Source organism: Neophocaena asiaeorientalis, unplaced genomic scaffold, assembly GCF_003031525.2.
Source record: "Neophocaena asiaeorientalis asiaeorientalis breed wild unplaced genomic scaffold, Neophocaena_asiaeorientalis_V1.1 scaffold197, whole genome shotgun sequence".
In the NCBI taxonomy this organism is placed as follows: Eukaryota; Metazoa; Chordata; class Mammalia; order Artiodactyla; family Phocoenidae; genus Neophocaena; species Neophocaena asiaeorientalis.
Window position 1 is genome coordinate 5,448,323 of NW_020174703.1, and position 11,827 is coordinate 5,460,149.

Genomic DNA, 11,827 nt, shown 5'->3' on the forward strand with positions numbered 1-11,827 from the left:
TGGCGCACGGGCTTAGTTGCTCCGCGGCATGTGGGATCTTCCCGAGCCAGGGCTCGAACCTGTGTCCCCTGCATTGGCAGGCGGATTTTTAACCACTGTACCACCAGGGAAGTCCCTAAAATGTAGCATTTTTAGTTTTTTTATTTATTTATTTTTTTGCGGTACACGGGCCTCTCACTGTTGTGGCCTCTCCCGTTGCGGAGCACAGGCTCCAGATGCGCAGGCTCAGCGGCCATGGCTCACGGGCCCAGCCGCTCTGCGGCATGTGGGGGTCTTCCCGGATCGGGGCACGAGCCCGTGTCCCCTGCATCGGCAGGCGGACTCTCAACCACTGCGCCACCAGGGAAGCCCCCAAATGTAGCATTTTTAAATCAGTTCTTTTCCCGTTTAGTCAACACTGCCTTTAAAAAACAAACATAAATTAAAATATAGAAAATGTTGTATTATTACAAACTTTTTAAATTTTCCTTTTCTTTTATTTTTGTACAAACTTAGTCCTAAAAGTGGTCACATTTAGCTACTTGGCATATTATATGTTTTGTGGTGTAAGTTAATGATTTTTAGTTTAATATCTAGAATAACCAGAGAATAGAATCTAAACAGTGCTCATATTTTATTTTACTTAAGCAATAACAAAGAAGTAATTGGATATTCAACTTTGGAGGCTTTATTTTGCTATATTTAGGGTAATATTTTTCTCATCGTCTTTTTTCAGTCTGCCCCAAATGGGTGAAACTTCGGAAAAACCACAGTGAGAAGAAATCGGTCCTGATGCTGATTATCTGTGGCTCTGCCATCCGAGCCCTGGAGCTCATTAGGTTGGAAGCTTCACCTGTTCCATTTCGTAACTGTTTTCTGAGTAACTGATACGTGCCGAGCTGACAAGTTCTATATGCTGGAGAGCAGCAATGAATAGAGAGTCCCCTCTCTCATGGAACCTACTTTCCAGTAAGGGAGGCAGACAATAAACAAATAAATATGCATTATAATGTCAAGTAGTGATAAGTTATGTAGGAAAAAAAATAAAGCATGGCAAATGGATAGAAAAAGATGGGGGCTACTTTTAAAAGGGTAGTCACAGAAAGCCTCTTAGGAGATTGACCTATGAGCAGAGACTTAAACAAAGTGAATGAGAACGCCAAGCAGATATCTGGAAGAAAAGTGTTCCAGGCAGAGGAGACATAGGTACAAAAGGCCCTGACATGGAGTGCCATTGGAGGATTTTGAGCAGAGGAGTCACATGATCTGAATAATCATCCTAAAGGATCACTTTGGCTGCTGTGTGGAGAACACACAAGGGTAAAGCAGGGAGATCATACAAGCAATAACCAGTTGGAGAAATAAATGAAAGAAAAGATCTAATTTAAAATAGTAACAAGAAAAAATAGAACACCAAGGAAAAAACTAGCCAAAATTTAGATGAAGAAAATATTGCATAAGGGATGCAGCAGATCTTAAACAGAAAGGAGTACATATTGTTGAATAGGAAGATTCAAGGTAAAGATGTCTGTTTTACCTAGAATAATCTACAAATTTCACAGATTCCCAATGAAACTCCTATAGAATTGTTTTTTAAACTAGATAAACTAGTTCTACGTTCATATGAGAAAATACAGAAGAAAACATAGCTGGCGAAATTCTAAAAAAGAATGCTAGTGAGGATACTATGCCTATAATATCTATCAGATTTTTTTTTAAAAAAACCTATTACAAAGTCTCAATAATTAAGAGTATGGAACTGGCACATGTGTGACAGATCAGAGCAGTGGAACAGAACTGAAAGTTCAGAAATAGACCCATATGCATATGAAAGTACAGAATATGGCAAAAGTGAAAAATCAGTAGGGAAAGATGGATTATTTAATAATTGGTATTGGAACAACTGGGTAGCCATCTAAAAAAATTAAGCGGTGTTCCATATCTCACTCCTTATACTGAGATAAATGCCAAGTGGACCAAAAATTTATATGTGAAAATTATGTTTTAAAGACAGTTTGTCGGTGCTTTACTAAGTGCCTTCACATACCTTTTCATTTACTGTAGCTTTTGTAGAATAAACAAAAAGGCTTCCACTGGATCTGTAGTAGCGTTCAGCTTTCAGAGAAGAGCTGTCAGAGTAAAATGGGATTTCCTGGGACTCACCCTCTCCCAAGGCCAGGCTCTGCACTGGGCTTTGACCAGAGACAAAACAGGAAAATCCAAGTCCTAAAGAAAAAGGAACTTGATCAAATAGATTAATGTGCAAAGTAGACTCTCGGTAGTTATTTAGCATCTATTTTTCTAAATGAGCTAATCTGACCATGAATTTAGAAAAGTAGTTTTTTAAGCTTTGTTAATCGTCCTTCAGAGCCTTTCTGCTAGGCACACACGTTAAATTGTATCATACACCCTTTCAGTAAAACGAAAGTGTTTCTTTTAACTATTTCTGCTCCAAACATAATTGATCTTCAAGACTCCAACTGCTTCTGGGCAGCCGTACTTGCTGGTTCTGAAAGCATAAGAATTCACATTGACATTTCAGTGTTTTAAAGACTACCCACAGAACTCATTTCAGATTCAAACACTAATGGCAAAGAAGTTGGCCTGGAGGTGGCCTCTTAAAAACAAGTTGTCACATTGATTTGAGTTTTTACCATACATAAATGCCTTTCTGATGGGCATAGAAGGACTATGTTGTCATGCTTCATTTGCCAATTCTCAGTGTTTCTTTATGTCTTCAGTAATATTATGATCCATTTCAAGGTTAGGTGATTTGCAGAAGGTTATTTCTGAGCAGGCATAACAAACCCTATTCATAAAGGCTAATATTGAATAATTCTAACTTTTGTTAAGAATATCTGTTCTCTTGAGAACCATGAGTTATGTTAAATATGTCCCTTAGTTGCCCCATTGTCTTCTTAGTTAACCTCGCCATGGAGAAAGCTCATGTATAAGTACAGACTCGAGTGCAACAGAACGTGTGTAGCACGAGTCACTATTTTGTAAATTCATTTATTCCTACTGGTCGGTAATATTTCTCAAGCATATTAATGATATATAAAGGAAAGTACTATTCTGAGCAGTATTCCCATATTCTATTCCCAAACATCAACTAGAAGATTGTTCTTTTATACCCATTTTATACCCATTTATACCCGAAGCATTTCCACATGTAAGATTTTACAGATAAGCTCACTCTGCAAAGTCCATAAAAGTAGGGGGACTGCTCTGAATGAAGGACATAAGCCCTCCTGCTTCTCCCTGCTAGCTTATCCCTGTCCCCGCAGGGCAGCCACACACAGACCTTCGTACATGCCCTTGGGCTCTGTAGAGCACAGGCTGACATCACTGCTAAGATATTTCTCACAAACAATTTTTTTATGAGAACTATACTGCAGAATTTGAAGATAAATTCTCTGCCAGGGACCTAAAATACAGAACTTTTGTATTACAGGTGTTAAAAAACAAAATTCAACCAAGTAAATTTGAAGATCACATTGACTTAACTCAATGATTCATGAATCAGGCAGCACCCAGCCAGCAACTAGAAGGGCACTCCGAGGTTGTGCAAAATGAAAGTTTTTAATAGGAGAAAGGGTGGAGGGACTTCCCTGGCAATGGTTAAGACTCTGCGCTCCCAATGCAGGGGGCACGGGTTCGATCCCTGGTCAGGAACTAAGATCCCACATGCTGCACAGCGCAGCCAGAAAAAAAAGGAAAAAGGGTGGAGCAACGGAGCTATTAACAAAAGAAAAGAAAGACTACGTTTTAGGCCATGACATCTTCTTTTGCGGTGGGGGGGGGTGGGGGCGGAAGGAAATGGCAAGGGTTTTATGTTCCTCTCTGGTATGGAATGGGCCCACAGGACAGATTACCTTACTGGTGCTTGACCAGAGATTCCAGACTGGTTGATTAAGATTACGTTTCTCAGAAAAGTTGAAACTGCAATTAGATGAAGTATTAAATCTGGGTTTTGGTATCATGGGCTTTTAGCATGAGTGACACCATTTTGGGACTGTGGTTTTCATTTTAAAACAAGTGAAGGGCAAATCCACATGTTTCAATAATCAAGGAAACCTAAGTAAAGTTAACCGTGTGCCTGAGACTTAGAAGCCAACCCAGATGCATGCCTGATTAAAGGCCACCCCACTTTCATTCCAGAGATGGACTAACCTGGAAATCAGAATTTTGTGTGTACATATCTATCCACATACATATGTACATATAGACACACATAAATGTGCATATTATTTTGAGTAAATATGGTGTAATACTTAAGATGTAATAAGTGGTCCACATGGCCCTGAATGAGTGATTTTTCTTCTGCGTAAATCTATTGCTTTTCATCAGGTCAATGACCGCATTCAGAGGAGACAGCAAAGTCATGAAATTATTCGCAAAACACATAAAGGTAAGCAAGGGCCTGTGATTCCTAGTCGGGCGTGGAAGTGATCCTTAAGGGCCACTTCCAGACCTCGGTTGTTTCACTTCAGCCTCTTTTCCGTATCTCCTTAGGAAGCATGTTCTTTGGTGCCTTCCTTTTGTAACATATTGAACGACCGTTCCGATTTTCTTTGTGTTCCCTGCCTCTGCTCCCACAACAGTCACTACTCCTCTGTGCTCTGAGGTTTCTGTACAGAAGCTGAGGTTTGAGCCCTGGACTCTTCGGAGACTTAACCAGTTTCCCGGGGAGATGCTCTTCTGTCTTGATGTTAACCTTCTTTGCCCTGGAAGTTGACCCTAAACAAGAGTAGCCCCTTTTGCTTTTTTACTTCCTTAGCTTTTAGATTAAATGCTCTAAATTGGACTATGATTGAACTTTCCAATGACTCTTCTTTTCTTTGTTCTCTTCCATTTTGGAATAGGTCCAGGAGCAGGTAAAATTGCTGGAGAAGCGTGTGGTACACCTGGGTGTAGGAACTCCAGGGAGGATTAAAGAACTCATTAAACAAGGTATGAAAAGAGGTAGTGATACTCCTACTCAGAGCTGAGTGTTTGCCTAACGCCCATGTGAGTTTGGGAAACCACATGTGTGATGTAGTGAAATCAGACCTCTGTGTTAATTCAGGAGTTGGAAACTTAGCCTTTAGTCCCTAAAGCCAGCCAGCAGGTGTAGTACAATAGGGAATGATAAGGACTGTGGCAAACTGCGGTACTTATGCCCATCTAAATACATTCAAATTCCAGTTGCTTTAAGCAGTTTAGTGGGTCCACAATCTATTCCACCGATTTGCAGCCTCTGGAATTTGTATAGCTGAATGTGTTGAATATTTCCCTCTCACTTAATTGAGTCTCGGCTCCCCAAGACTCCCATTCCAATTAAGGGCTGGTATAGAAGATATGTTGAAACAAAAATGCAGTTTCTATGGATGAAATACAAGCACTGTAGAACACTTCTTGCGAATGTGTTTCTCTTTTAGTGCTTTACCCAGAAAGTATTCCAGACGTCATCCACCAGTGGGTTTTTTTTTTTTTTGCGGTACGTGGGCCTCTCACTGCTGTGGCCTCTCCCATTGCGGAGCACAGGCTCCGGACGTGCAGGCCCAGAGGCCATGGCTCATGGGCCCAGCCGCTCCGCAGCATGTGGGATCCTCCTGGACCGGGGCACGAACCCGTGTCCCCTGCATCGGCAGGCGGACTCTCAACCACTGTGCCACCAGGGAAGCCCCACCGGTGGGTTTTTATAGTTTGTTGACCTTCTCAAAGCCAGTAGCCTAAAAACCTGCTGACCTGCTGATGATCTTAGTACATGTTCTACCTTACCTGCCAGACAGATTAAAGATTTCTTTTAAATACTCATTTCCAAATTACTTGTTTAACAACTTTATTTTATAACTGCCTGGAGCTATTCCTGGATTTTTACGTATCTAAAAGTAATGTGTTCATCAATATAATATCTCAGTATAGAGATGGTCATTTGCAAGGAAGCAAACAAGAGCTAAAAATACTAGTGTTTCTCTCCAGATGAAAACCTTGGGTAAGTGAAAACACTATATGCAGAGGTCTGTGCAATTACAAGGAAGTAGCAAACTTAGTGGCCCCAGGCAAGGAAGGGAAACAAATATTTTTTGAGTTCCTACTTGTACTCAGTGCTGTGCTAGACACCCTCACATATCTCATTTAGTACTCAAAGCATCCTTGCAAGCTAGTATTCTTATTTCTTATGAGAGAAAACTGAAGCTTGGAGGGTCATGTAGCCCCTTCCAAGATTTCTCATTCTAGGCCTTCCTGGTTCCAGAGCCTTTCCCCCTCCAGGAGCTCCTGATCCAATTGAAGAGATAAATGTGCATAAGATGAGACTGATGACATGAGGCAGTAAATGCCAAGGTCCAAACAAGCACTTCTAAGTCCTACGGGAGTTGAAATGAGGGAGAGATTGTTATGGTGGCTGAATCTGCAGGGAAGTCTTTACAGAGGAAAGGATCTTTAACTGATCTTTGAAGTATGGGTAGATTAAAATAGGATCTTTTTAATATACTTTAAAGTATGGAGATGTGAGAAAAGCATTCAGGAATGGGACAACAGCTGAATCAAAAGCAGGCAGGCAGATACATGGGGTATATCCAAAGGAGACAGTAAATAGTCAATACGTGTTGAGGTTAAGAGCCCCTATTATAGACTCAAATCTATGGATGCAAATCCCAGGTCCAGCAGCTTACCAGCTCTGTGACTTGGCAAGTTTCTTAACCTTTCTAAAACTGTTTCTTTATCTGAATGACATAGATAGTAATAGCACCTACCTCAAAGGATTGTTATGCCAATAAAAAGCTAAACACAATGAGTGTTACACCTTAAGAACTCAACAAATACTAGTTATTACTTTTATTAAAGAGACCACTTTTCTTGGTTGGAGACTTCGTGGGCTGTGGTAGCCTGTGCTTCAGCTGGAAAGAAAGTCAGATTTTGGAGGAAGGCCCTTGCACAGTGATTGGCTGGATTTTTGTCTTGTGGCCCTAGGAGGGTGTTGGAAGCAAAGGCGCAGGTGAGAGGTGCTCATAGTCCATCCATGAGACGCGGAGGTGGGAGAGATTGGCTGGGCAGCTGGGAGTCCAGGGATGCGCCCTCCCTCTCCCACAGCTCTTAGCCAAAGACTCACCTCTCCCCTTCCTGGATTCCACATGTTTTGTATGTGTCGCCAGCTCCCCCAGGCAACAGGGCCACTCTTCTCCATATTTAATATTTAAAAGAGAGAGAGAGAGAGAGAAAACGAAGTTGTCCAGACTGTTGAAATTATATTTCTACAGAGTTTTGAAAACTCACTGTGAAAGCTTATTTCATTTAAGGAGTGGAAAAATCATTTAAGGAGCTGTTGATTTATTTATAATACTAATGAAAATAACTCTTCTGATTCTGATTGGATGAATGGTTTAATATTCATTGACTACAGATGTTAGGCTACATACAAAATGTTTAAAGAGAACAATTCCAGCACTCCAAAAACTGAAAGTCTAACAAAGCAAGACAAATGGCACATAACTCATTTTATGTAGCTGTTTATGACTTAAGATGTTTATATATATGATATATTAAGGAGAGTTTCCAAACATCAAAAGATATTCCATAACATTGGGATCAGTACACTTACAGACAGAATTGTATTGCTTTATTTAATAAGGAAAGGGATTTTCTAATTATAAGAGCCTTTGTAAAATGCAAAAAGGTACAGAAAAGAAAATAGGTCACTTTAGAGGTAATGTCTTGTTAGTTAACATTAAATATATTTCCTTTCAGTCTTTTTTCTATGCATTTATCTATATTTTTTATAAATGGAGATCATACTGCATATCATAACTTTATAACCTGTCTTCTCTACTAAATATATCCCATGAGAACTTTGCTTGTCATCAAATAGTTTTAATTTTTCATTTTTAATGGCTGCATAATATTTTATTGAGTTTTTTTCCAGTTTGTTGAGGTATAATTGACATATAACATTGTATTGGCCAAGGTGTACAACATGATTTGGTATATGTGATGTGTAAAGTGATTACTACAGTACGTTTAGTTAACGTCAGTCACTTCATATCGTTACAATTTTTTTTCTCGTCATGAGAACTTTTAGGATCTACTGTCTTAGCAACTTTCACATATACAGTATAGCATTGTTAACTATACTCACCATGCTGTACTTTACATCCCCAGCACTTATTTATCTTGTAACTGGAAGTTTTTACCTTTTGACCACCTTCATCTATTTCTCCCACCTCTTACCTCTGGCACCCAGCACCAATCTGTTCTCTGTACCTATGAGTTCATTTTTGTTTTTTGTTTTTTTTTAGATTCCACATATATGTAAGATCATACAGTATTTGTCTTTCTCTGTCTGACTTATTTCACTTAGTATAATGCTGTCAAGGTCCCTCCACGTTGTCACAAGTGGCAGGATTTTCTTCTTTTTTATGGCTGAATAATATTGCTGTGTTTGTGTGTGTGTGTGTGACATATTTATATATTCGTCAATGGACACTTAGGTTGTTTCCAAATCTTGGCTTTTGGAATTAATGTAGCAGTGAACATGGGAAGTACAGATATCTTTTCAAGACAGTGATTTCATTTCCTTTGGATATATACCCAGAAGTGGAGTTGCTGGATCATAGGGTAGTTCTATTTTTAATTTTTAGAGAAACCTCTATACTGTTTTCCATAATGACTGCACAAATTTACAATCCCACCAGCAGTACACAAGTTCCTTTTTCTCCATAACCTTGCCTGTACTTGTTATCTCCTGTCTTTTTGATAACAGTCATTCTAACAGGTATGAGGTGATAACTCATTATGGTTTTGATTTGTGTTTCCCTGATGATTAGTGATGTTGAGCTCCTTTTCATGTACTTATTGGCCATTTGGATGTCTCCTTTGGAAAAACTGTATATTCAGTTCCTCCACCCATTTTTAAATCAAATCATTTGGGGGTTTTGGGGGGGGGTTATTTATTTATTTTTTTTTTTGCAGTATGCGGGCCTCTCACTGCTGTGGCCTCTCCCGTTGTGGAGCACAGGCTCTGGACGCGCAGGCTCAGCGGCCATGGCTCACGGGCCTAGCCACTCTGCGGCATGTGGGATCTTCCCGGACCGGGGCACAAACCCATGTCCCCTGCATTGGCAGGCAGACTGTCAACCACTGCGCCACCAGGGAAGCCCTAAATCATTTGGTTTTTTGCCCTTGAGTTGTATGAGTTCTTTATATATTTTGGATATTGACCCCAAGTTATATTGGTGTTTAGCAATTCTGTTATGGTAGGATATTTGGGTTGTTCCTAATTTGTTTTGCTGTTATAAGTAATACACAGTGATCATCTTTATAAGTAACTATGCTTAAGTTTCTGGTGTTTTATTGGGATATGTCAGAGAAGGAGAATTATTTTATCAAACAGTAAGCATTTTAAAGCTCCTATTATATAACGTCCAGTTGCCTTCCAGAGAGGCTGTACCTGTTTGCTGTCCCATCGGCAGTCAATTATTTTTTTTGTTTTCTTTTTGTTTTTTTGTTTTTTGGGGTTTTTGTGCGGTACGCGGGCCTCTCATTGTTGTGACCTCTCCCGCTGCGGGGCACAGGCTCCGGACGCGCAGGCTCAGCGGCCATGGCTCACGGGCCTAGCCCCTGCGCGGCATGTGGGATCTTCCTGGACCGGGGCACAAACCCGTGTCCCCTACATCGGCAGGCAGACTCTCAACCACTGCGCCACCAGGGAAGCCCAGCAGTCAATTATTTTTAAGGGAACACTATCAACCCATTGTCTTTCTTAATTTCCATCATTTTTAATTTACAGAGAGAGTTCTAAATAAGAGGCATTGTAGTTATAAGAAACATGAAAAAGTCTTTAGGGCAGAGGGGAAATTATTGAAATAGCCAATATTGAGGGGAAGTGCTGAAGGATAAAGGAAGGCTTCATTATGTTTCCAGGTGTGATAGCTTGGGGCAGTGGGCAGAACGTGTAGAATGGGAAAAACTAACTGCCCAACTCTGAGACCTCTGAGGAACAGACAACCCCTGAGGTCCCCTCCAGCCCCACACTCCATAATTGTCTCTAGATACACAGGAAGACAGCAGGAATGAGTCCTTAAGTGGTTTACCAGTCTCCTCAAAGGATAGCAGGCTTTGAATAGAGCCCATTCATCTTAACTTTCCTTTTTGCCTGAAATTAACCTCCCAACCCTGTCCTCATCCTTCTGCCGACTCACCTCTTCAGAGTCACGCAGACTCTGTTGGATTCAACTCCTCTAAAGGGTCACTATCCCAAATTGCAAGGATATGTCTTATCAAATCCCTGTCGGGAATGACACTTTACCCTCTGGGGCTTCATGAAATGGGGGCTTGGGATTGATTCTTTGCCAGAACTTGAGCATTTCACGAGCTTAGCAAGAACAGCTTCCCTGCTTCGCTGAGAATCAGTGATAAGATTGTAAGGAGAGTAAGTCTCTGAGTGCTGCATTTGTTTTCCATCAGACAGGGACAGCACTTAACATGCAGAGATTAGTTGCTGGGGGAAAAAAGAGCAAATGAGGCAAAAAAGCAACCAGAGGAATAAAAAATCATTTTAATAAGCTTATGTCATAAGTTCTTTTTTTTTTTTTTATAAGTTCTTTAATGTAGCAACTCTCTCCCTGTCTCTTTCAGGTGGCCTTAATTTGAACCCCTTAAAGTTTCTGGTTTTTGACTGGAATTGGAGAGATCAGAAGTTGAGAAGGATGATGGACATTCCCGAGGTACCATGTTACTAGCAATCCAGCAATTGCCTTTAATCTTTTTTTTTTTCAATCTGAACTTGAGTTCAAACACAGCAGTAAAGTCTTTGACATGGGGAACCAGCACATTCTGGCCTTTGAAATTATTTCTTTTAACTCTGAAGTAACTACAGTTATAGAGACCATCTCAGCCCTTACACATAACTGTATCCTTTCCATGTGTTTTATAGGAATCAGCTTTTTTTCTTCATTAAATGACCAGTGGCCTCTGCCCCACTGGGGACCACATTTATACTGCATCTTTGAGAAACAGGAAGATCTAGAGGACTTGGCATATTTCCCTGTGCCTTGTTTTAGAGACATAATCGTCTTTGCCTTTTCATCCTTATAAATGTACTTGGAGGTGGGGGAGCACAAACTTGCCTCATTGCCTGCATCTCCGCGTACCCAAAAACCCACTTACTTAAATTAGAGGGCTATTTTGGTTTTGGGGAGTGGGGAAATTTTTTTGATGTCTCAATGGATTAAAACCGATTGAATACTGAATAGGAACAGCATTAGCTCATTATATATTTATGAAAGTAATTCATTATCATCATAACGTGAAAAATTGAGGGACTTCCCTGGTGGCACAGTGGTTGAGAATCTGCCTGCCCGTGCAGGGGACACGGGTTTGAGCCCTGGTCTGGGAAGATCCCACATGCCACGGAGCAACTAAGCCCGTGCACCACAACTGCTGAAGCCCACATGCTCTAGGGCCCGCGTGCTACAACTACTGAGCCCGCATGCTGCAACTATGGAAGCCCACGTGCCTAGAGCCCATTTTCCACAACAAGAGAAGCCACGGCAATGAGAAGCCCGTGCACCACAACGAAGAGTACCCCTGCTGTCCGCAACTGGAGAAAGCCCACATGCAGCAACAAAGACCCAATGCAGCCAAAAATAGATTTTAAAAAATAATTAAAGGGCTTCCCTGGTGGCACAGTGGTTGAGAGTCCGCCTGCTGATGCAGGGGACACAGGTTTGTGCCCCAGTCCGGGAAGATCCCACATGCCGCAGAGCGGCTACGCCCATGAGCCATGGCCGCTGAGCCTGCGCGTCCTGAGCCTGTGCTCTGCAACGGGAGAGGCCACAGCAGTGAGAGGCCCGCATACCGCAAAAAA

General features: G+C 41.2%; 1 protein-coding gene across 2 annotated transcripts in view; it reads left to right on the plus strand.

The window, feature by feature from the left end:
• Positions 1-11,827, plus strand: part of CMSS1 (cms1 ribosomal small subunit homolog) — a 384,701-nt gene that overhangs the window by 370,755 nt on the left and 2,119 nt on the right. For both annotated transcript variants that reach the window (XM_024759251.1, XM_024759252.1), the window contains exons 6-9: positions 716-818; positions 4,330-4,390; positions 4,845-4,932; positions 10,597-10,685. In XM_024759251.1, the coding sequence (XP_024615019.1) occupies positions 716-818; positions 4,330-4,390; positions 4,845-4,932; positions 10,597-10,685 (341 nt within the window). The remainder of the gene's footprint in view (positions 1-715; positions 819-4,329; positions 4,391-4,844; positions 4,933-10,596; positions 10,686-11,827) is intronic.